The sequence below is a fragment of the Dasypus novemcinctus genome, chromosome 10, assembly GCF_030445035.2.
Source record: "Dasypus novemcinctus isolate mDasNov1 chromosome 10, mDasNov1.1.hap2, whole genome shotgun sequence".
In the NCBI taxonomy this organism is placed as follows: domain Eukaryota; kingdom Metazoa; phylum Chordata; class Mammalia; order Cingulata; family Dasypodidae; genus Dasypus; species Dasypus novemcinctus.
The window spans coordinates 104,526,044-104,553,051 of record NC_080682.1 but is presented as its reverse complement, the minus strand read 5'-3'; the positions used below and the strand labels follow the sequence as shown (position 1 = coordinate 104,553,051).

Below are 27,008 nucleotides of genomic sequence, written 5' to 3'. Positions count from 1 at the left end.
TGAGCCACATCCACATTGCTTGTTTGTCTGTTTTTTGTTATTATTATTGTCTAAATAATGAAAATGCTTTAATAATGACTGAAGTGATGAACACACAACTGTAATTATAGCAAATACAACTGATAGTACACTTCAGATGAATTGTATGCTTTATTAATATGTATCAATAAAATTGATTTGTTTTGAGTTCAGCAAAGTGCAGGATACAGGATCAATAGGCAAAAACCAGTAAAGTTTTTGTAGAATAGTACTGAACAATCTAAGGAGGGAATCAGGGGAAATATTCCATTTTCAATAGCCACAAAAAGTCTCAAATACTTAGGAATTAATTTAACCAAAGAAGTACAGGACCTATATGCAGAAAACTACAAAACAATGCTAAAAGAAATTTTAAAAGACCTAAACAAATGGAAAGACATTCCATGTTCATGGACTGGAAGAATAAATATCAGGAAGATGTCAATCTTACTCAAACTGATTTATAGATTCAATGCAATATCAGGGAAGCAGACTTGGCCCAGTGCTTAGGACATATGCCTACCACTTGGGAGGTCTGCGGTTCAAACCCCAGGCCTCCTTGACCCGTGTGGAGCTGGCCCATGCGCAGTGCTGATGCGCGTAAGGAGAGCCCTGCCATGCAGGGGTGTCCCCCATGTAGGGGAGCCTCACACGCAAGGAGTGCACCCCATAAGGAGAGCCACCCAACACAAAAGAAAGTGCAGCCTGCCCAAGAATGGTGCCACACACAAGGAGAGCTGACACAACAGGATGACACAACAAAAAGAAACACAGATTCCCGTGCCACTGACAACAGAAGCGGACAAAGGAGAACACGCTGCAAATAGACACAGAGAACATACAACTGGGGGTGGGGGAGAAGAGAGAAATAAATAAAAAATAAATCTTAAAAAAAAAAACTACAATGAGGTATCATTTCACACCTATCAGAATGGCCACTATTAAAAATACAGAGAACTGAAATGTTGGAGAGGATGTGGAGAGATAGGAACACTTATTCACTGTTGGTGAGAATGCAGAATGGTACAGCCACATGAAGGACTGCTTGACAGTTCCTAAAGAGGTTGAATATAGACTTGCCATGTGACCCTGCAATACCACTACTGGGTATATACCCAGAAGAACTGAGAGGAGTGACACAAACAGACGTCTGCACACCAATGTTCATAGCGGCAATTATTCACAATTGCCAAAAGTTGGAAACAACCCAGCTGTCCATCAACCAATGAATGGAAAAACAAACTGTGGTCTGTTCACATGATGGAAGATTATGCAACTGTAAGAAGAAATGAAGTTGTAAGGCATATGACAACATGGGTGAATCTGGAGGACACTTTGTTGAGCAAAGCAAGCCAGACACAAAAGGACAAATACTGTATGATGGCATTACTATGAACCAAATATATTGTGTAACATACTGTATGATTAAAAAAAAATTTATAGGTATCCAGTACATCTAATTGAGAAATGTATGTTTTTATTCAACTGTGTTTTCTTTTTAGTTTTTTTAACTTAAAAAAATATATATTGAAATATTTTACCCACACACAAACATACATAAACAATAAGTGTGTAGTAATAGCTGTGAACTTACAAAACAAACATACATAACATCATACAGGACTCTCATAACTCACCCTACCACCAACACCTTACATTGTTGTTAAACCTTTTTAACTAATGCTTAAAAAGCATTGTCAAAATATTACTACTAACCAAAGTATTTCCCCCCAACCCTCCCTATTGTTATTATCTTTATATCATTTATATTCTTTTTAGTTTTTAATTGTTTATATTTTCAATTATTAAATGTACAAAATAAAGATAAAAGAATTGATTTGTTTAAAAAAAATTTGTCTCCATACATTGCCAAAAGTTCCTCTGGTGTACAAAATTGCCCTGGGCTGAGAGCACTTTTATTGAGTTTATGCTTACTATAATCAGCTTCAGCAGATCCACATGTAGGAATGAAAGAACACAGGAGGACTTGGCTGGGCTAAGCAAGTCACTTCCCCTTTGGCCTCGTTATTTTCATGTATAAATGATTATAATCTAGGTTATAGCAATAGACTATTACAAGGATCAGGTATGGTAATAAGATAGGACTAATGAGATAAGGCAAACACGAAAGGACATAGTATGAGTTCATGTATGTGAAATAATGAGAATATGCACATTCATAGTCAGAAATTACAATACAGGTTAACACACGCAGGAGTGGGGGTGAGGAATGGGAGTTAAAACTTAATCATATAGAGCTTCTATTTGTGATGAAAAGTTTTGATAATAGATGGTGTTGATGGTAGCACGACATGGTGACTGTAATAAACATAAGTTAATTGTATACTTGAAAGTGATTAAAATGGGAAATTTTATGTTGCATATGTTACCAGAATAAGAAAAAAATTTTTTAGACTGTAGATCCATACAATACAAAGAGTGAACCCTAGTGCAAACTACGTACTGTAGTTAATAATATTATTCTTATAATAATATTGGTTCATCTGTTTGTTAATAATAATGAAAACTGTGGGGAGAAGTAGATGGGAATTCTGTGTAATCTACATTTTCCTATAAATCTACAACTGCTCTAATTTTTAAAAAATGTGATTCATTCAGTTGAGTGCCCGCCTCCTACACAGGAAGTCCCAGGTTCAGTTTCCAGTGCCTCCTAAAAAAAACGAAAATGAACAACAAGCAGAACAAATGAAAAAACCAACTCAGGGAAGCTGCTGTGGCTAAGTACTTGAGTGCCGGCTTCCCACAAATGAGGTCCTGGGTTCAATCCCCAGCCCCAGGTAAAATTAAATTAAATTAAAAATATAAAATTAACAAATAAAATAAAATATGGGACTAATGGCTATGCACAAATATAATAGTTTTTGTTTTCCTCTTATCCAAAAGTTCCTTAAACTAAAGTTAAATGAAATAATTTAAACAGTAGGATTTCTAAATTTTCATGTGTGATAAAGTTTCACCAATTAATAGCAAAGGGCATAACCCTATACAGATGGGCTTCTACAAAAGAAAGGCAGTTTGGTGAAAAGAGATCAAAGATATGATCGTGAGTCCTGGGTTCAAACCTTGGCCCTGCCACATATTATCTATTTGACCTAGGGCAAACTATTTCAGGTCTCTGAGTCTCAGTTCCTTCACCTATAAAATGAGGATAATACTTAGCTCACAGTGTTGTTGTGGTGATTAGATGAGATTACATAAGTCATTTGCCCAGCACACTATGCCCATCAATGCCAGTTCCTTTACCCTCATAAGCAGTCAGTCAATGCTGGGTACTGCAAACTCTTCCAGGTAGCCTCCCTAAAAAACACCCACTCCCACATTTCAGCACAATCTCGCAGCAGCTTATTTTACAATTCAAATATGGAAATACTTCCCTAAATAAAAGTGGGGATACACTCACAGACTTGTTATGAATATCAAATAAGATAATTATGTGAAAGCTTTTGGAAAGTAAAAAGCACTCTAAAAAGCTATCTTTCCTTTCCGGCAGATTAGACTAACTAAAGTGGGAGTTCTCTATTCTTGCCACTCAGCATAAATTTTATTCTTCAATACTTAACTTCAGCAAGATTTCATTAACTTGTTTATTTACTCATTCAACAAACATTTACTGAGATCCCATTATGTTCCAGGCACTCTGGTGGGTAATATGCTTCCAAGTTGCTCAGAAAGAGCGTATTGGAAAGACAGGAAGTACAAACAGCTGGCATTTCCTAAGACAAGGACAAAAATAGATACGTACCGAATATTAGAGAGACAAGGGAGAAAATGGGGGCTCAGGAAAGGCTTCATAGAAGAGGTAGTGTTTTATCAAGATGCAAAGAGTGAGGGGAAACGGACTTTGGCCCAGTGGTTAGGGCATCCGTCTACCACATGGGAGGCCCGCGGTTCAAGCCCCCGGCCTCCTTGACCCGTGTGGAGCTGGCCCATGCGCAGTGCTGATGCGCGCAAGGAGTGCCGTGCCACACAGGGGTGTCCCCCGCGTAGGGGAGCCCGACACGCAAGGAGTGCACCCATAAGGAGAGCCACCCAGCGCGAAGGAGGAAGCAGCCTGCCCATGAATGGCGCCGCCCACACTTCCCGTGCCGCTGACGACAACAGAACCGGACAGAGAAACAAGACGCAGCAAAAAGACACAAAAAACAGACAACCGGGGGAGGGGAGGGGGATTAAAGGAAAAAAAAAAAAAAAAGATGCAAAGAGTGAGCACAGGTGTTCACCTGGGCTTTTCAAGCAAATGCAGCAGGATCTACAAAGCAAGGAGTCATAAAAGGCCCTTACAGAGAGCCAACAGAAAAATCAGAGACCGTCTAATAAAGAAATACTGAGAACTCTGGTTATTTCCAAGTACAATAGGCCTTTGAGTGGTAAAGATATAGTAATTTTTCTTTAGTATCTTTTCTGTACTGTCTAAATTTTCCGTAATAAAGATTATTTGGATGAAGAGACAATAAAAACAGAGGGGAAGAAGTACAATATTTGAATTTCAAGTGTCAAAATGACTAACATGACTAACATGACAAAACAGTGCTACCTCTGGAGAGTACTGACCGGAAAGGAGCAAAAGACACTTGTAGGGGTGCTGGGGAACTTAGAATCTGTGGACTTTACTATACATAAGTTACACCTCACATTTTAAAAAAATATGAGTGGATTATAAAATTTAAAAAAAAAAGAGTCACCTCACAGAAAGTAATGCTGAGTGAGACTTTTATTCTCCACAAAGCACAGGGGCTAGGGGAGCGGATGTGACTCGAGTTGTTGAGTACCTGCTTCACACATGGGAAGTCCTGGGTTCAGTCCCCAATGCCTGAAAACAAAAACAAAACAACAAGCAAACAAACGAGAAAACCAACTCAGTGGAGCTGATGTGGCTCCGTGGTTGAATACCAGCTCCCCACATGAGCGGTCCTGGATTCAACCCCCTGGCCCAGTACCTAAAAACAAAACCAAAAGCACCACAGGGGCTGGGTTAGCTCACTCTTCAGGCATGGAAGCTGCTTCCAGATGGGCAAGATTTCCATCTCCCCTGGAAGCGGCTCATCAAAGGAGGATGGCAAATTAAAGGTCTAGTTGCATAAAAGTCCTCTGCCTCTTTCTCTCCTCTCATTTCCTCTCCGTCTAGGTGAATCCTCCCTGCAGCAATGCAATCCATTTATAAAACAAAGACTGGCACTTTGTTTTCCTGCCCAATTCTATCTCAAGGTCATAGCTGTATCACTATCCCCAACTGCCAGAGGAAAAACAGATCAAGATGAAATGAAAATCATTTCTTCTCTGAAAAGCTGGGCAGCGAGAACACCTAACAATATCATGGTCTGAAAACCTCAATCAATACAGAGAAGTGAGTTGGTGAAAACAAGCATCCCTTTATGCTCTGCAACATTTGGAACAAATGCCAGCAAAAGGCAAAAAACTGCATATCACTTATTCTAGGAATCACATCTATGCCTTTTGGAACTCAATCCAAGCCATCAAATATTCATTCAACACCTACTGTGTATCACTAGGCAAGTTTCTAAAGTTAGATCACTGAGGAAAACAGAAGCAGTCTAATAGGGGCTACCAATAACAGTCAAGTAATTATAAGGTGTAGCAGTTTGATATAGTTATGAATTCCAAAAATAGATATTGGATTTTGTTTGTAAACTGGTCTGTACTTGGGCATGATTAAATTATGATTAGGGCTTTGATTGGGCCACGTCAGTAGGGCATTGAGTCCTGCCCCTTGGTGGGTGGGGACTCACAGATAAAAGGCATGGCAAAGGACAGAGTTGGAGTTTTTTGAGGCTGGGATTTTTATGTTGGACTTTTGATTTGGAGTTTGATGCTGGACTCTTGAGCTGGAGTCCTGGGAGGTAAGGAGAGAAGCAAGGAGAGGACCTGAGCCAGGAGAAGAACACAGAGGAAGAGACAGCTCCTTTGACATGGCAGAAACCCTGGGGAGAGAGACAGAGCTGTTTGCCTGATAGTCTACAGCTGGCCTTGTGGAGAAACGTGAAGGGGCTGAGCCCAGAGGAAACCAGGAAGCCTGAACCCTGGCAGATATCAGCAGACATCTTGCTCCAATACGTGGAAATAGACTTTGGTGAAGGAAGTAACTTATGCTTGTCGCCTGGTATCTATAAGTTCCTACCCCAAATAAATATCATTTATAATAAAGTCAACAGACTTCTGGTATTTTGCATCAGCACCCCTTTGGTTGACTAACATAGAAGGTAAGGAAAGAGTGTTATGAAAGAAAAGCTACATATTCGTTACTTTTCCTAAATATATAACAGAAGTACCTAACTTAAGAAGTTTCCTGAAGAACTGACATCCAAGATGAAGCCAAGGAAAAAAGTAGGAGTTAGTTAGGTGAAGGGGGAAGAGTATTCTAAGCTGTAGAGAGCATCTGCAAAGGTCATGAAGTGGGAAGTGACAGAAACAAAGCCAATGTGGCTGAAAGGAGAGGGAGACGGGAAGAGAAGTGTGAGTTAAGGCAAGAGCACCTCACATACCACACAAAGAACTTTAATTTTGATCCTAAGGGAATGGGAAGCTGTTAAGGATTTTAAGTGGAGGCATGACAGGATCATATTTCCATTCTAGAAATCACCCCAACTACTGTGTGGAAAACCAGTTAGAAAGAATCGGGAATTAGAAACATCTGGATTCAAATCCAGACCTTGCCACTCTTAGGTGTATGACTGTGGGCAAGCCTCTATTATTATTACTGCTAATAATAATGATAGCAGCCAACAGTTGCTGGTCACATTTCTAAGGGTGTCACATATATCAATCCCTTAATTTTCACTATAACCTTTTTAGGTAGGTACTTTTGTTAACCCTGTTTTACAGATGAGGAAAGCAAGACATAAAGAAGTTAAGTAGACTATCCAATGTCACAAAAAGGATGCAGCAGTGCAAGAATAAAACCCAGGCTGTCTGTCTCCAGAGTCCTTGCTTTGATCCAAAGTGCATGTCTGAAGTAAGAGAATGTATTTTAAAAGTACCTAGCAGTGTACCTGGTTGATATTAGGTGCTCAACAAATGTTACTCAAATGTAGCCAGGGCATTATAGAGCCAGGTTTTAAAAGTAACATCTTTAAAAATACTCCATCTGAAGACATAAACACTATTCCAGGGATTTGGTCCACGACAGGGTATGATAGTAACATTCTGTAAATGACATTTAGTGCCTCTTTGTCATCACAACCTCTGAGATACTGCTCCTAACCCCTGCCAACTGAAAAACAAAACTTCATTCATTATTAATAACAATACTGTTATTTACAGAATGTTTCATTGTGCCAGTCACTCTATGAAGTATTACATATACTATCTTATTTAATTTTCAGAACTCAAAAAAGAGGAAAATTATCATCCTCATTATCCAGAGGATGATTATACAGAGGAAGAGGAAACCAAGCTTATGAAATGCCCAAAGTCATAGAGCTAATAACTGGTAGAGCTGGAATTCAAACTGAATGCAGGAAGTTCAATTCAAATAAAGAGTTAATGTACTCTTAACCATTTGTCACTCAAAGTGGGATCCACAGACAAGCTTCGGGTGGGCAAACAACTTGTTACCAGTCCAACAACGAGCATGCACCAGTCACTAAACATACTTTTAAATTATTACCTATTCTGCAACTTGAACTAACATCACACTGTCTTTTGCTTATCACCGTTCATATTATGTTATAATTCTGTGTGTATGTGTGTAAATGTATATGTACATATATATGTGTATGTATATATGTACTCCTAAATTAAGGCTCTATGTCAGATTCACCTCAATATGCTCCAGCTAGAATGCCCAGTACATGTCCACCATACAGCAAGTAGGGCCTCAATCAATAGTTTTAGTTAATTAATTAATCAATAATATAGTCATTAAACTTTAGGAAAAGTATAATAAGCAACTGGATTCTATAGTCATATTTAAGATCCTGTCATTCTTTCAACAATGACTTAATGCCCCCCATGTTACAGGTCTTGTGCTAGGAGCTAAAGAAATAAAGGAAAACACCTAGAAGGAATACATAGTCAGAGGGTAGAGGACATACACATAAACAGATCATTATAGCCTAGAGCACTAAGCTCTATGACAGAGGTGTGTGCCAGGTGCTAAAAGAGCAACCAACTCTCTGGTACATTAAGCAAAGATAAAGCACATCCCTAAGCTTAAAACAACTGAGGTACTGTCAGCTGTGAAAGCTAAAGTCACAGCTTATTGTCAAATCTTCTAAAGAACACTTTTAGCAGTTACACTCTATGTTATAAAGGTTTAACAGCCTAAATTTGGCTTAAGAACTTAAAATAAGACCCAATATAATTAAAAATACCGCAGTCAGGCAGAACTGAGTTTAAATCCAGGCAACTGACTGGTTCTGTGACTTTTAACAAGTTCCTTAACATTTCTTTTTTTTTTTTTTAAACATAACAATTTTATTGATACATATCAACAAAGCATACAATTCATCCAAATTATCAATGGTATCTGGTACAATCACATAGCTGTGCATTCATCACCTCAATCATCATTAGAGCATTTTTATTATTTCAATAATAATAAACAAGAAAATTCAATTCCTTCAAAGTCTCTATGCTTCCACTGCTCTCCACAGCTCCCATTTCTAACTATTATTGCACTGTTACTTTTTAAAATAAATTTATTTATATTTACATTTTATATAAATGCAATCATATAATATGTTACCCAATATATTTAGTCCACATTATTTAACCTTTCTGAGCCTTAGATTCCTCACCTGTAAAATGGGAAAATACTATAATCAAATTCATAGTTGTGAAAATGAAAAAAAAGTATAATTTTTACCATATCCACATTCCGTGCTGTGTATTATATTATCACAATGGCAAACCACCTGTAGGAGTTTGATATAGTTATGAATTCCAAAAATAGATACTGGATTGTTTGTAAACTGGTCTGTACTTGGGCATGATTACATTATGATTAGGGCTCTGTTTGGACCATGTCAGTAGGGTGTTGAGTCCCTACCCCTTGGTGGGGTAAAAGATAAAAGATAAAAGGCATGGCAAAGGACAGAGTTGGAGGGTTTTTAATGTTGGAGTTTTGATGTTGAAGTTTGATGCTGAAGTTTTCAGCTAGAGCCCCGGGAAGTAAACACACAGAGGAAAGAGGAGCAATCCTGAGGAAGAAAGGAATCCTCAGCCCAGAGAGAAGCAAGAACTGGGAAGAGAGGAACCCAGGAAGCCTGAACCCTGGCATCGGCAGCCATCTTGCTCTAACATGTGGAAATAGACTTGGTGAGGGAAGTAATCTATGCTTTATGGCCTAATACCTGTAAGCTCCTACCCCAAATAAATTCCCTTTATAAAAGCCAACAAACTTCTGGTATTTTGCAGCAGCACCCCTTTGGAAGACTAATACACCACCTAAATTATTATTTATTTAATATTTTTCTTTAAATAAAATCACTTAAAAAATAATAATTTTAAAGAAGAAACTCAAGGCCCACACTGATCAAGATGATGGAATGAGATGCTCCAGGGCTTTGTATCCCATAAAAGCTCTGAACCACCACCAAAAACTAGCAGAGGGAAGCAGACTTGGCCCAATGGATAGGGCATCGGTCTACCACATGGGGGGTCTGCAGTTCAAACCCCAGGCCTCCTTGACCCGTGTGGAGCTGGCCTATGCACAGTGCTGATGCGCACAAGGAGTTCCGTGCCACACAGGGGTGTCCCCTGCATAGGGAAGCCCCACGCGCAAGGAGTTTGCCCCATAAGGAGAGCCGCCCAGCACAAAAGAAAGCACAGCCTGCCCAAGAATGGCACCACACACACGGAGAGCTGACACAGCAAGATGATGCAACAAAAAGAAACACAGGTTTCTGGTGCCACTGATAAGGATAGAAGCGGTCACAGAAGAACACACAGCAAATGGACACAGAGAGCAGACAACTGGGGATGGGGGGAGAGAAATAAATTAAAAATAAATCTTTAAAAAACAAAACAAAACAAAAACTAGCAGAAACATCTTTCTCAAAGCTCCAGAAAACAAAAGACTACAGTAACAGGGCAAGTGCCAAATCAAGAAAAAAGCTTCGGGGAAGCAGATGTGACTCAAGTAGTTGGGCACCTACCTACCACATAGGAGGTTGTTGGTTTGATTCCTGGTGTCTCCTAAAGAAGACAAGCAAGACAGCGAGCTGACATGATGGGCTGGTGTGGTGAGCTGACGCAGCAAGATGATGCAACAAGGAGACACAATGAGAGACACAACAAATAGGGAGCGGGGGTGGTTCAAGCAATTGGGTACCTCCCTCCCACGTGGGAGACTCCGGGTTTGGTTTCTGATGACCCTGAAGGAAAAAAAAAGATGAGTAGATAAAGACAGCACACAACGAACAGATACAGAGCAGATAGTAAGCGCAAACAATGGGGTGGGGGGAGAAATTAATCTGAAAAAAAAGCTTCTTGAAATTATCAGTGAGGAGGATCAGATCTGGGACATAGCAGACAAAGACTTAAAAAAAGTGGTCCTCAATATGCTCAAAGACCTAAAGGAAAACAGACAACTACAGGAAATCAGGAACACGATAGAGGAACACAAGGAGGATATCAATAGAGAGATGGAAATTATTAAAAAGGAATGATGCAAGGGAATGGATGTGGCTCAAGTGGTTGAGGGCCTGCTTCCCACATGGGAGGTCCTGGGTTTGGTTCCTGGTATCTCCTAAAAACAAAAACAAACAAGGAAACAAAAAATCCAACTCAGGGGAGCCCTTGTGGCTCAGTGGTTGAGTGCCAGCTTCCCACATATGAGGTCCTGGGTTCAATCTCTGGTCCAGTACCTCAAAAAAAAAAAAAAAATATGTAGAGCTGAAGATCACAGTCACAGAAATTTTAAATTCCCTACAGGGGTTCATCAGCAGATTGGATCTGGCAGAAGAAATAATCAAAGAAGCTAAAGTTAAGACAATTCATATCATTCAGAGGAACAGAAAGAATAAAAAGTACCTGACCAACCTATAGGACACCATCAAGCACACTAATGTACGCACTGTGAGAGTCCTAGAAGGAGAAGGAAAAGAGCAGAGAGAATATTCAAAGAAATAATGCTGAAAACTCCCCAAATTTAAAAAAGATAAATATATACATCCAAGAAACTCAATGAACACTAAATAGAATAAATCCAAATAGATCCATGCCATAGCATATCATAATCAGCCTGTCACAGCCACAAAAAGAAAATTCGGAAAGCCATAAGAGAAAAGTAACATATCATGTACTAGAGAGCCACAATAAGATTAAGTGCTGATTTCTCATCAGAAACCATGGAGGCAAGAAGACAGTGGGATGACATATTTAAAGTGCTGAAAGAGGAAAGGGGATATGGTTCAAGTGATAGAGCCTCCGCCTACCATATGGGAGGACCTGGGTTTGATCCCTGGGACCTCCTGGTAAAGGCATGCCTGCGCAGCAAGCCAGTGCCCGTGTGGCGAGCCAGTGCGCGTGCAAGTAAGTCACGCAACAAGATGATGACACAACAAAAGAGACAAAGCGGGGAGAGTCAAGGTGAGGTGCAAGAGAATACCAGGAACTGCGGTGGCACAAATGACAGGGACCCTTTCTCCACATCAGAGGTCCCCAGGATCAAATCCTGGTGAATCCTAGAGGAGAAAAACGAGAAGAAAAGACAAAAAAGGAAATAGACACAGAAGATCACACAGCAAATGGAACAGACAGCAAAAATAGCCAGATGGGGGGAGGGGGAAGGGAAGGGGAAAAAAAGTGCTAAAAGAAAAAATTGCCGAACAATAACTCCATATAAGGCAAAACTGTCCTTCAAAATGCAGGGAGGGGGGCGTTTAAGACATTCCTACATACATAAAATCTGAGAGAGTTTGTCACCACTAGACCAGCCCCAAAATAGATACTAAAGGGAATCTTCAGGTTGAAAGAAAAGGAAACAGACAAGAGCTTGAAGCCTCATGCAGAAATAAAGATCTCTGGTGGAGTAATGACAGAGTAAATATAAATGCCAGCACTGTTGTATTTTTGGTTTGTAACTCCACTTTTTAAACTTCCTACAGGGTCTAAAAGGTAAATGCATAAATTTAATGATAAATCAGGGGTTTTGGACTCAATGTATAAGCATGTAATCTGTGACAAGAACTACTTTAAGATATGGGGATGGAGAGATACAAGAATGTAGTTTGTATATATGGATTTAACATGTTAAATTTAAGTTCCATGGTAACCACAAAGAAAACATCAGAGAATATGCAAGTTCATAGAGAAAGAAATTAGAGTACAGGTTGTCCAGGGCAGGGATAATGGGAAGTTATGGATTCTGTTTGGGGAAATGGGAAGGTTTTGTTGATGGCAGGTGGTGAAAGTACTGCCATGATGTGAATGTGGTTGATCCCACTGAATTGCATGCTTGGGAGTAATTGAGATGGGAAAGTTCATATTTTATATATGGTCCCACATTTGAAAAAGAAAAAGAAAGAAAGGGCAATTAAGGAAACAATAACGACACACAATCTGGCCACCTAATTGCTAAGAGGGCCCGCTAGCATTTCCCTTTTCCGGTGCACTAAGAAATGACTTGTATTCTTAGCAGTTATGTTTATATGTGAACTTTACCCCCTGTTTAAATATCTATCACCCAAGTCAGTGATGAGTTACAAAACCCAGGTCCAGGATATACAGCTCGTCCTGGATTTCTGATGGTTGAGATAACTCATCTCTAGGTGTTGGGTTTTTGTTGCCACTTATCCAAACACATTCTTCCACCTTTTAGCTGCCTGTTGTCATCTCCTCACAATACAAACTTCCTCCTTGCTAGGATATGATGACAATGTGCTCAGCTAAACAAATGTGAAAAGCAACACTTCCTGGATATAAAATAATTGGAAAAGACCAATCTGAATACACAAGAAATCTATTTAAACAGAATAATTTTTTAAAAAGAGATGTCAGCTCCTTTTTTTGTAATTTAATTTTAATTTTTATTTATTTATTTCTCTCCCCTCCCCCCATGCCCTGCCCCATTCTAGTTGTCCGTTCTCTGTGTCTATTTGCTGCGTGTTTTTCTTTGTCCACTTCTGTTGCTGTCAACAGCACGGGAATCTGTATTTCTTTTTGTTGCATCATCTTTTTGTGTCAGCTCTCCGTGTGTGGGGTGCCATTCCTGGGCAGGCTGAACTTTCTTTTGCGCTGGGTGGCTTTCCTTATGGGGCGCACTCCTTGCGCGTGGGGCTCCCCTACACGGGGACACCCCCGCGTGGCACGGCACTCCTTGCATGCATCAGCACTGCGTGTGGGCCAGCTCCACACGGGTCAAGGAGGCCCAGGGTTTGAACCGCGGTCCTCCCATGTGGTAGGCAGATGCCCTAACCACTGGGCCAAGTCCGCTTCCCCTGAATAATTTTTAAAGAGCTTCCGGTTTATTATTTCAAATATGGTCAGTAACAAAACTAAAACAAACAAATGACTGCCAAATAGTGTTTCTGTTAAGATGAACCTGAATAAATTCAGATGATTCATTTGTAATGAATACATTTATGGAGGAGGGTGAATTTTTGTACCGTCCCAATGTCAGAATTACACCCCCCAAAAAAAAAAAATTAAAATAAAGTTCAAAAAAAAAAAAAAGACAATGACAATTAAATGCAATGCATGATCCTTTTTTTTAAAAGCTCTCTCTCTCTCTCTCTCTCTCTCTCTCTCTCTCTCTCCCGCCGCTTCCCCACCCTCCCCACCCAGTTGTCAGTTCTCTGTGTCCTTTCGCTGTGGGTCCTTCTATGTTCGCTTGTATTCTTGTGAGCGGCACTGGGAATCCGTGTCTCTGTTTGTTGCATCATCTTGCTGCGTCAGCTTTCTGTGTGTGCAGCACCACTCCTGGGCAGGCTGCACTTTTTTCGCACTGAGCAGCTCTCCTTACAGGGCGCACTCCTTGCACGTGGGGGACACCCCTGCATGGCAGCAGCACTGCGTGTGGGCCAGCTCATCACACGGGTCAGGAGGCCCTGGGTTTGAAGCCTGGGCCTCCCATGTGGTAGGCGGATGCTCTACCTGTTGAGCCAAATCCGCTTCCCAACAATGCATGATCCTTGACAGGATCTGGCAATGGAGGAATGAAGGCTCAGGGGGACATTGTTGGGATATATGAAAGGGTTAGAATGTGAACTGTGGGCTTATATCAATGTTGGGTTGCTTGAGCTTGATGGCTACATTTGAGAAATGTATGGATGGGTATGAGATGTATGCGTGGCAGTGTCAAATGTCTGAGGAGTATGATGTAGGCAACCTACACTCAGGTGTTCAGAAAATGAATTAACAATAAGATGGATGGCCAGATGGATAGATGAACGGATGGATGAAGTGATGCAGCAAATAATGGTAAAAAAAATTGGGATCGGTAGACTGGCATCTGGGGGAATAGGGGTCTGTTGGGGTTCTCTGTATGGATTTTGTATGTTTTTTAAACTGTTTTCTGGGTTTGAATGTATTTTGAAGTAAAATCTTTAAAAAAAAAACACCAACCAAGAAACTAGAGATGTTGAGCAATTAGAAGTCTCATATATTGCTGATGGGTATATAAAAAGACAGAGCCACTTTGGAAAAGTATTGTTTGGAGAACAGTTTGGTAACTTTTTTTTTTTTTTTCAGGTACCAGCCCCAGGGATTGAACCTGGAACCTTGAAAGTGGGAAGCCAGTGTTCAACTACTGAGCCACATTGGCTCCCCTGAGTTGTTTTTCTTGTTTGTTTGTTGTTTGTTGTTTGTTTTCAGGAGGCACTGGAAACCGAGCCTGGGACCTCCCATGTGTGAGGTGGGCGTACATCTGTTTGAGCCACATCCACTCCTGGCAACTTCTTATAAATTTAAACATGTATTTATCATTCAAATTGGCAATCCTCCTCCTAAAGAAATGAAAACTTATGTTCTCACAAAAACCTGTACATGTTTATAGTGGCCTTATTCATAAATGCCTGAAACTGGAAACAACCCAAATGTCCTTCAGTAGATGAATGGATATAAACAAACTGTAGTACATCCATTCAATAAAATGCTACTCAGAAACAAAAAAAAAACAAAACATAAACTACTGAAACAGGCAACATCATGGATGAATATCAACTGTATCAGGCTAAGTGAAAAAGGCTCACTCTAAAGGATAAATACTATATGATTCAGTTTATCTGACCTTCTGGAAAAGGCAAAACTACAGGGCAGAAAACAGATCAGTAGTTGCCAGGGATGGTGGTGGTGGGTGGGATGACCACAGAGAAGTAGGAGAAAACTCTTTGAGATGATGGAAATGTTCTCTATCTTGATTATGATGGTGTAGCAGTTTGGGATTGTTTATGAATTCCAAAAATAGATACTGGATTATGTTTGTAAATTGGTCTGTTCCTCTGGGCATATTAGATTGTATTAGATTCAGAGATTTCACTTTTATCTGATTAAATTATGATTATGGCTTTGATTGGGCCACATCAGTAGGACTTTGAGTCCCCACCCCCTTGGTGGGCAGGGACTCACCCTTTTTGGGCAGGGACTCACTGAGAAAATGACACAGCAGAGGAGAGTTTTGGAGTTTTGATGTTGGAGCTCCAGGAAGTAAATACATGAAGCAGATATGTGAGGAAAGACAGAAGACTCCATTAAACACAGCAGAGGCCCTGGGAAGAGAATGAGTCTGACAGCCTATAGCTGTGGCTGAGCCCAGAGAGACACAAGCCCTAGGAGAGAGACAAGATTTATCCCAGCCAACAGTTGAGAAAGGAAAGAGCTGGGACCAAGGAGCCTTAGGAGCAAGAGGAAGGCTGAACCATCATGGAGACCAGCAGCCATCTTGCTCCAACACACGGCAACAGACTTTGGTGAGGAAAGTAATTTATACTTTATGGCCTTGTGACTTTAAGCTTCTACTCCCAATAAACACCCTTTATAAATGCCAAAAGATATATGGCACTTTGCATCAGAACCCTTTAGCTGACAATACAGATGGTATTTACTTGACTGTGTGCGTTTATCAGAACTCATATAACTGTTTACTAAAAGGGTGAATTTTGTTGAAATAAATAAACCTAACTTTAGAAAAAAAGAAACTTTGTATTACTGCTGTAAGTGGAAAAGGAGTATCAGCTGCCATAAATAGAAGGTAAGTTAAAAATAAATATAATGAAAACAAAATAATGTTATAAAATTGCAGCTAGATCCTAGCACTTGCCAAAGATTCAGCCTGAGGTCCCCTCTCTGTTACAAAGATTAGGAAGTGTTAATGCAGTGTCAAGGACATACCAGCACCACACAGAGAACTTCTCCTTGACATAATGAGGGTTGAGTGAGACTTTAAAAAGGAAGAAATTTAGCACCATGTGATTTAATGTTATTTAAGGCAAACCACAGGACATTCCACACTTTGTGAAACAGAGATAAGATACATAAAGTGCCTGGCCCAGACTGTGTAGTCAGTAAATGTTAGTTTGTTAGTTCCCTTCCCCTACAGTTTTCCAAGTCCAAAGAATAAATGAAAAGCAGGCAGGCAAAGAATAACTAAATAATATAAATATAACTAAATATACCATGATCAGAGGACTCCACATAGTTAAGATGTCAGTTCTCCCCCAAATTAATCTACAGATTCAACACAATCCCAATCAAAATCTTGCCAAAGAATAAATAAAAAGCAAGCAGGCAAAAAAAAAAAAAAAAAAAAAAAAAAAGCAAGCAGGCAAAGAATAACTAAATAATATAAATATTAAATATATTCATATTAATATAAATATAACTGAATATACCATGTTCATAGAACAGAGGACTCAACATATTTAAGATATCAGTTCTCCACCAAATTAATCTACAGATTCAACACAATCCAAATCAAATTCTCACCAGGCATTTAGCTGATTCTAAATTTATACGGAAAACCAAAGACCCTAGAATAGTAGAATAGCCAAAACAACTTAGAAAAAGATGAACAAAGTTGAAGTTTCAGTAATCAAATTACAGTAATCAACACACTATGATATTGGCATAAAGACAAAGATTTAGGCCAATGTAACAGAACTGAATACAAAAATAGAGCTGCACATAGATGATCAACTGACTTTCAATAGAGGAGCTACAAAAATTCAATGGAAAAGGAAAATCTTTTTCAACAAATGGTGCTGAAACAATGAGACATCCATAGGCAACAACAACAACAAAAACAACTTCAGCCCATACCTCACACCATATAAAAAAATAACTCAAGGAATTGGGGCTGCTAGGGGTGCCAGGCTCCACTGAAGGTGCTGCCACTGTCTTTAACGCAAGAGGAAGTGGCACAGGGCGTGGAAAATGGCAGAGCTGCAGATGTTACTAGAGGAGGAGATCACATCTGATAGATGTGATAGAGGGTGCTGACAGAGAGTTAGCAGAACCTGACACAGATGTCTGACTACTGTGAGAACAATTACATACAGGCTCAGACAAGAGAAAAGCTTCAGAAGAGACCGAAACCTATACAACCCAAATCCTAGCTAGTGTTGTTTATCAAATAAAGGCACTGGCCAAAAATGTGCTCCAACCGCTGGACATCCATGCCTCCCAGCTTTGGAGAATGGACTCTCTCATCAATTATATCTCACAGACTGTGGACATTCAGAAAAATAAAGTGGCTCAAAGAGAGATTGGTATTTTGACAACAAATAAAAATACAACAAGAATTAACAAAATTATAGTACCTGCAAATATGGAGCACCCTGTGAGGTATGTTCAGAAACCTATGGACTATACAGTTCTGGATGATGTGGGCCATGGCATAAAGCATGGAAATAACCAGGCTGCAAGAACTGGCACACTGTTGAGAACAAATCCTTCTAGTCAGTAACCACCAAGCCCTCCCATATCAGGTCAGGGAACAGTGGGGTGAAATACTCATTACAAAACCCTGGAACCTGTTAACCCCCTGTAGCAGTTTGATATAGCTATAAATTCCAAAAATAGATAATGGATTATATTTGTAAACTGGTCTAAAGTTTCACATTTACTTAATTAAATTATGATTTGGGCTTTGATTGGGCCATGTCACTAGGGCATTGGTGGATGGGGACTCACAGATAAAAGACATGGCAAAAGAAGAGAGTTCGACTTTTCTTTTATATATATATGAAATAGACTTTATTTATTATCTTTTTAAAAAAGATATATAGCTCACACAAAATGTCACATAAAAAATATAAGAGGTTCCCATATACCCCATTCCCCACACCTCCCACTCCTCCCACATCAACACTTCTTTCATTAGTGTGGTACATTCATTGCATTTGGAGTTGGAGTTTTGATGTTGGAGATTTTTGATGATGGATTCTTGAGAGAGAACCCTGGGAAGTAAGCACAAACTGAAGAGCTTGGCTGTGAAGATAGAGAAGGAAGCCCCAGGAAGACAGAACCCTGAGCCTGGAAAGAAGCAAGATTTGAGAAGAGAGGAACCCATGAAGCCTGAACCCTGGCAGACGTTGGAAGCCATCTTGCTCTAACACAAGGCAACAGACTTTGGTGAGGGAAGTAACTTATGCTTTATGGCCCGGTAAATGTATACTTCTACCCTTTATAAATACCCTTTATAAAAACCAACTGATTTCTGGTATTTTGCATCAGCACCCCTTTGGCTGACTGATACACCCACAACAGTTCCAAATGACTACATGACGAGTCCCTCCTACACCTTCACTACCCACTACTGGGCCAGTTGCTGATTGTCCAACTCTACCCCCAGTACCTCTACCAGACAACATTTCCATGTTTGATGATTCTCCACTTCTGCCACTACCACCTCCAGTGGATTATGAAGATAAAGAAGCTGCAGTAGTTCACTATAATGATCCATATGCAGATGGGGGTCCTGCCTGGGCCCCTAAGAATTATACTGATGAAATTGTTGCAATATATGATTGTACAAAAGTCAAGGATGATAAGCTATCATTTATGGAGGGTGTAATCATTTATGTTATAAAGAAGAATGAGGATGGCTGGTATGAAGGAGTCAGCAATCGAGTGACTGGTCTATTCCCTGGGAACTATGTTGGATCAATCATGCACTATACTGATTAAACTTTTTTTTTTAAGTACCCAGGCCAGAGATTGAACCTGGGACTTTGTATGTGGGAAGCTGGTATTCAGCCACTGAGCTACATTAGCTCCCCTAAATTGGTGTTTCAGTTCGCTTGTTAGGTGTTTGTTTTTTGTTGGTGTTTTTAGGAAGTAATGAGGATCAACCCAGGACTTTATACATGGGGAGCAGGTGCTCAAACACTTGAACTACATCTGCTCCCCCTTTTTGCTTTCAAAGTAAATTATTACTCAGTTATACTGTGGGACTGTTATGGCTAACAGAATTGTCTTACTATATTTAAAAACATGCCCTTATTTTTAGGGCATGCTGTATTACTGGTATCTTTGAATGTCTATACACAAGCACAAATCTTTGAGGCAGTTTGTGTACTACTAAGAAGCAGTTTATACAGGAGGTTGTCCAGAAGTGATTATCATTATGTATTTATTTATTCACTGTTAACTTTATGACCAGCCTAAATATTCTGGGAAAGTGGGGTATATATATTTAATGAGTCATGATTCAGATTGTCCCATTACATCTTTCAGTACAGTTTGGTTACTAACATTGTCAGATTAATATTAAAATCAGAAAATTTAAATATTGGTGTTGGTCTGACTTTTTCTTAGATTTTTACTTCTTGAACTATACTATTTGTTTAAAGCATGTAAATTTATGTATTGATGTGGCAGTTTGAGATTATTTATGAATTCCAAAAAGAGAGATTATGTTTATAAACTGGTCTGTTCCTCTGGGCATGATATCCTTGGATTCATTTAAGTCCAAAGGCTTTATGCTTAGGATTAAATCAAGATTAGGGTTTTGATTTGACCATGTCATTAGGGTGTGCAGAGTTGAGTATCTACCCCCTTGGTGGGCTACATAAATGGACACTCACACAGAAGAACATGGAGGAATAGAAAGAGCGCCATAGACAAGGAAGAGGAGAGAACTTGTAAGCTTTGATCGCGTGGCTTTGGGAATAGAAATGAGCCATTCACCTCATAGTTTACAGCTGAATTTGTGAAGAGACCAGAGAAGAAGAACCCAGAAAGAAACAAGCCTTCCAGCCTATAGCTGAGATTGGAAGAAGCTGGGCCTACAGAGCCTTAAGAGGAAAGAGGAAGATTAAACCCTCGCAGACATTGCCAGCCATCTTGCTTCAGCATGTGGCAACAGATTTTGGTGAAGAAGTACCTCTTATAGTAACCTTGAGTTGGACTCTTCAGGGCCTTGTAACTGTAAGTTTTATCCCCAGTAAATACCCTGTATAAAAGCCAACAGACTTCTGGTACTTTGCATCAGCATCCATTTTGGCTGACTAATACAGAATTTGTTACCAGCAGTGGAGTAGGCTGAGGCAATTACCAAAAATACTAGAATAGTTTTATGAATGGGTAAGGGGTGGGAAGCAGACATGGCTCAACCGATAGAGTGTCCACCTACCACATAGAGGGGCCAGGGTTCGATACCCAGGGCCTCCTGACCTGTGTGGTGAGCTGGCCTGCAAACAGTGCTACCATACGCAAGGAGTGCCATGCCACGCAGGGGCACCCCCACATAGGGATGCCCCACACACAAGGAGTGCCATCCATATGGAGAGCTGCCCCATTTGAAAAAAAGCGCAGCCTGCCCAGGAGTGGCACCACATACATGGAGAGCTGACACAGCAAGATAACACAATAAAAAAGAGACACAGTTTCCCAGTGCTGCCTGATAATGCAAGCAGATGCAGAAGAACACACAGCAAATGGACACAGAGAGCAGACAAGGGGGGGTGGGGGGAAGGGAGAGAAATGAATAAAATAAATCTTAAAAAAAAAATGGGTAAGGGGTATTTTTTGGAGGAACTATGAGTTGCTTGAAAGAAAGGGCCTAGATTGCTTTGAAGAGACTGTTAGTAGGAATACAGACACCAAAGAGACTTTTGATGAGGCCTTAGAAGTAATTGATGAAAACTATTATTGGAAATTGGAAAAAAGGTAATCTGTGTTTTAAAGTTGCAGAGGACTTAGCAAGATTGATTTCTGATGTTATATGGAAGGCAGAATTTGAAAATGACAAAGTTGGACACTTAGCTGAAGAGCTTTCCAAAGAAAACTTGGAGAATGTGCCTTGTTTTCTCCTTGCAGCTTATAGCAAAACTAGACAATAGAGATAAGTTGAGAATTGAATTGTTGGGCACAAAGCAACCAGAAACTGATTCCAGAAATTGAGCCTCTGAGGTCTCCATGTGAAACAAAACAAACAAAAAAGGGTAATCTGTAATACTGTAATTTGTATCTAAGTTTTTTTAATGAGTGAATTCGAAATATAGTTTTTCCATTCATAAACACATAAGTGAATCAAAGGTCTTTGTCCTTTCCTTCACTTGTTTAATTAAAAAATAAATGAGGGAAGTGGACTTGGCCCAAAGGATAGGGCATCTGCCTACCACATGGGAGGTCCGTGGTTCAAACCCCGGGCCTCCTTGACCCATGTGGAGCTGGCCCATGCACAGTGCTGATGCGCGGTAAGGAATGCCGTGCCACGCAGGGGCGTCCTCCGCGTAGGGGAGCCCCACACACAAGGAGTACACCCTGTAAGGAGAGCCGCCCAGCACGAAAGAAATTTCAGCCTGCCCAAGAATGGCACCGCACACACAGAGAGCTGACGCAGCAAGATGATGCAGCAAAAAAAAACACAGTTTCCCGGTTCCGCTGATAAGGATAGAAGCGGTCACAGAAGAACACACAGCGAATGGTCACAGAGAGCAAACAACTGGGGAGGGGGGGTAAGGGGAGAGAAATAAATAAAAAATAAAAAATAAAGATACTGATTTATTGCAAAAAAAGTAACTCAAAACGGACCATAGACCTAAATGTAAAACTTAAAACTATGGAACTTCTAGAAGAAAGCAAAGAAAAATCTTTTTGACCTTAGATTAGGCAAAGATTTCTTAGATATGATATAAAGAGCAAAACCCATAAAAGAAAAAATGGATAAAATAGACTTCTACAAACTTAAAATCTTCTACACTGCAAAAGACACATTATTTTTGTAGTTTAAAAAAAAATTATTAAATAGTTTTATTGAGATATTCACATACTATAGAGCTATCCAAAGTGTATAATTAATGGCTTTTAGTATAATCACGATGCTGTGCATTCACCACCACAAAAAAATTTTTAGAACAATTTCATTACTCCAAAAAAGAAAAACTCCACACCCTTGGCATGCCTTCCCCAGCCCTTCATAAACACTAATCAAATTTCATCTTTATAAATTGATTTATATTTACATTTTATATAAAAATGGAATCATACAACATGTAGTACTTTGTGTCTGGTTAAAAGATACACTATTAAGATAAAAAGAGAAGTCACAGATTGGGAGAAAATATTTGCAAAATATATATATCTGAAAAAAAATTGGTGTCTAAAATATACAAACTCTCAACTCAATTTTTAAAAAATGGACAAAATATTTGAACAGACACTTCACTGAAGAAGATGGCAAATAAGCACATGAAAAGATGCTCACCATCATTAACCATTAGGGAAATACAAATTCAACCAGCAATGTAAATTAAAACTACTATGAGGTACTGCTATATACCTAATTAGAATACCTTAAAAAACTAACAATACCAAGTGCTGACCAGAATGAGGAGCTATTGCTGATGGGAGTACAAAATGGTACAGCAACTTTGGAAAATAGTTTGGCTGTTTCTTATAAAATGAAACATACACTTGCCATAGAACCCAGAAATCCCAGTTCTAGGTAGTTACTGAAGAGATAAGATATGTGCTGACATAAAACCTATATGAGAATGCTGAGAACTTTATTCACAATCACCAGCATACTGAAAACAACTCAAGTATATATTAACTGGTAGGTCAATAAGCCAATTCAGGTCCATCCAAACAATGGAATAAGGCTCAGCAATAAAATACCTGCAGCAATATGAATGAATCTCAAATGCATTAGCTAAGTGAAAGAGGCCAGACTCAAAAACAGCTACATATTGCATGATTTTGTTACCTAGCTTCTGGAGAAGTTAAAATAATAGGGACAGGGAGGCAGATATGGCTCAACCAGTTGGGTACCCACCTACCACATGGTAGGTCCCAGGTTCAGGTCCCAGTGCCTCCTATAAGAAGACAAGCAGTGCCACCTCCCATCACAATGAGCTAGCTACATGCCACTTCCTGCTACATAGTTAAGATGCCACCCCTGTTGCAATAAGCAAATGCCACAAGCCAGCACACGCTGCAGCCCATGGTGAGCTCAGGCTGGTGGGCACTGGCCTCTCATGTGGGAGGTCCTGGGTTTCATTCCTGATGCCTCCTGGAGAAGGCGTGCAAACAATGAGCAGACAGAGGAGAGAACCATCGGGGGGAAGAAATTTTTTTTTTTTAAAGTAAATGAATAAGTCTTTTAAAAAATAATTATAATAGGGGAAGAAAATAGATCATTGGTTGCCAGGGCCTAGGAGTAGGTGGAGGAGACTGTACTTGGGCACTAAGGAATATTTTAGGGTAATGGCATTGATCCATTTTTTGATTGTGGTAGTGATTTCACAACTGTATATCTGTCAAAATTCATACACCTATATATACACTTAAAAGGAGTGAATTTTACTATATATAAATCATATTTTAAAAACACAAGTTAAAAGAAAAAGCAGACTATGCTACTCATGCCAAGGATATCCCATGCAAAGACACCTTTCATACCTTTCCTCCACTTTAATGGAGAGCTTATTGCAGAGGTTGTGAACATATTGGGCATAATTCTCTGCCAGGGCCATGTCAAATGCTGTCAGGTGGACGTTTACTACCCCATATTCATAATCTGTCCCCAAATTAATGGGCCTTATTTCCACTTTTCCCTTCTTCTTCTTGGGCTGAATAAAAAACAAATAAAAAGAAAGAAAATAAATCAAAGTATTATACAAGAAATTCTAATCATATCATTCTGGTATAAAGAAAAAACAATCTTTCAAATAAACAAATGTGTTCATTCTATTGTTTTCAGGTTACCCTACCTACAAACTGAAGTTCTCCTGGGAAGCACTGGACAGCTTCCCCTGCCAGGCTGGGCTATGACATCAGGCAATGAAAGGAGAGGGAACATTGCTTTAAGATGAATACATGTGACTATCTTCTGCCATTAACTTGTTATGAAACTCACTTGCCATCTCTGGCCCTCAGTTTTCCTATTTTTAAAACGATGGGGTTATGCTAGATGAAAGATTCTTAACCTGGAACCCATGGATGGGATTCAAGGGGTCTGGGAACCGTTTGAATTATACGCAAACTTTTACTTGTGTGCACAATTTTCTGAGGAGAGAATCCTGAGCTTTCATCCGAATCTTAAAGAAATCAAAAGCAAAGAAGCACAGCATTAGTTCTCTTTTAGCCCTTCTAAGTTTTAAAACTCCAATTATTTACACAGCCTTCCTTTTGAGAACTGAGATGGAGACCAAATTATTTTATTTCTACCTTTCCCTTTCATATGGAGTACTGCTTGTGTCAACAGGAGCAGACCACTGTAAAAAGTTAAAATGGGACCTGTGAAAACAATTTAACAGAATATATATCAGGATCAAGGGAGTTTCTTCACTGAAAATAACCTAAACGTCCATCAAGAGGCGACTTGTTAAATTTATTATGGCACATCCACACAATAGGACATTATGCAGCTGTAATAAGGAATAAGGACCTTTATGTACCGATATGGAAAGATCTTTAAGATAAATTAAATGATAAAAAGCAAACTGTAGAATTAATATGTCCAGAATGTTATCATACATAAAATAAAGAGTGGTTGAGAGAGAATATGTATGTGTGTATATACAATTACAGAAAGACTTATTTGCTTGTATATCCCAAAAATATCTCTGTACAGATACACAAAAATACTAATATCGTTAGCTGCCTATGAGTTAACTAGGTGGCTGAGGCATACAGGTGGGACAGAGACTTTTTTACTATTTCCCTTTAATACCTTTTGTATTTTAATAATTTTAATTTTTACTAAAATTTTTATTGCAATAGAATATTCATACTGTATACTCAAACTGTCACAAAGGGAAAATAATCATATAATGTGTGCCTTGAACAAGAAATAGAATATTATAGTACCTCCATAATCCGCCCTCTTCCCCTCCAAATTGATAACACTATCCTGACTTCTAAACCCATAAGGTCATTTTGACAGTTTTTGAAACTTGTGAAAATGAATGATACAGTATGTTCTCTTTTGTGTCTGGCTTCTCTCAGTCCTTATGTTTGAAGATTCATCCTTGTATTGTATTAAACAGCAGTTCATTCTTTCTCATTACTTTAATATTCCATTGAATAAACATGCTATAATTTATCTTAACCTTTCTACTGTTGGTGGAAATTTGGGTTATTTCCAGCGTGGGGCTATTACAAGTGGTACTGCTATCAACATTCTTTTCTGTATCTTTTAATGAGTATGTGTATGCATTTCTGTTGGAGATATACCTATGAACAGGACAACTAAGTTCTAGAATATGCATGTGTTCATTTTCGTAGATACTCTGTTTTGAAAAGTGGTTTCCAATTTAGACACCCACCAGCAGTGTATGAGAATTATAGTTGCTCTACATTCTAATCAATAATTATAAAACTTAGCATAGTCTAGTTTTGTTTGTTAGTTTTTAAGCCATTCTGATGTCTACATAGCAGTAGTACATTGAAATTCCAACTTTATGTCTATTGAGTCTGAGCACTTCCCCATATGTTCCTTGACCATTTGGATATTTTCTCTTGTGACCTACCTATTTGAGTCTTTTGCCCATTCTTAAAACTTTCAAAAACATTTTAAAAACTCTTTATTTGTTGAAGTTCTTTATATAGTCTAGATCCTTTGTTAAATGTACACATTGCAAATATCTTCTTCCACTTTTTAGCTTGTCTTTTCACTTCTTTAATGGTGGGTTTTGATGAGCAGAAGTTATTTTTAATGTAATCCAATATATTGACTTTTTTTCTTTTATGGTTATAGTGATTTTTGTTTCCTGTTTAAGAAATCTTTGCGTACCTCAGGATCATGAAGATATTCTCATATGTTATCTTCTAGCAGTTTCATTATTTCAACATATACACCTACAATCCACTTGTGATTTTTGTGCATGGTGAAAAACAGGAGTCAAGATTCATTTTTTTAATATGGTCATCCAATCCAATTGGCCAGAACCATTGCAATGCAGTGACCTCTGTCACTTAAATGTGTATATAGTGTGTGTATATGTTTTGTCTATCCTTGAGCTAATACCACTGTCCTAATTATTGGCAATATATAGTAAGTCTTGCAATTTGATAAAAATATTTTTATTTTTAAGAAAAATATTTAAAACTCAATCTCTATTTATATATCTTAAGTCACTGCTATCTAACAGCCAATGGCCTGGTGCTTGCCCCAGAAGAGCTGTTCCTGAGAACACCTGAAACAGTTCTCTCAATCTATTGCTCTCCAGGTCAGCCTAAGAGAGCAGAGGTCCAATTTGGAGAATGAGGGAGAGGACCAAGAAGTGGGTCCTTTCACAAGGCTAGTAAAACTAATGATAGGCCTGATCTCACAGGGGTGTTTTGAGAAATGAACAGAACACTGTATGTAGAGTAGTTAATAATCTGTGGCACGTATGTAAATACTCAGTAAATTTAACTATTGCTATCTTTTTTTTTTTTGTCTTTATTTTTTCAATGTTACATTAAAAAAACATGAGGTCCCTATATACCCCCCCCACCTGCTATCATTTTCATTTTTATAGTCCCATATTTAGCACAGAACCTGGCAAAAAGAAAATATGCAATGAATCACTTTTTTACCATTTTAAAAGAGGAAGGAATTTAGAGAAGACTTTGTCCCA

General features: G+C 39.1%; 1 protein-coding gene and 1 pseudogene across 1 annotated transcript in view; one reads left to right on the top strand and one right to left on the bottom strand.

Annotated features, from left to right (window-relative positions):
• Nucleotides 1–27,008, bottom strand: part of MRPL48 (mitochondrial ribosomal protein L48) — a 103,506-nt gene that overhangs the window by 5,022 nt on the left and 71,476 nt on the right. Inside the window, exon 5 of the mRNA XM_058305929.2 lies at nucleotides 23,845–24,014. Within this exon, the coding sequence (XP_058161912.1) occupies nucleotides 23,845–24,014 (170 nt within the window). The remainder of the gene's footprint in view (nucleotides 1–23,844; nucleotides 24,015–27,008) is intronic.
• Nucleotides 17,371–19,125, top strand: LOC111766290 (abl interactor 1-like; annotated as a pseudogene).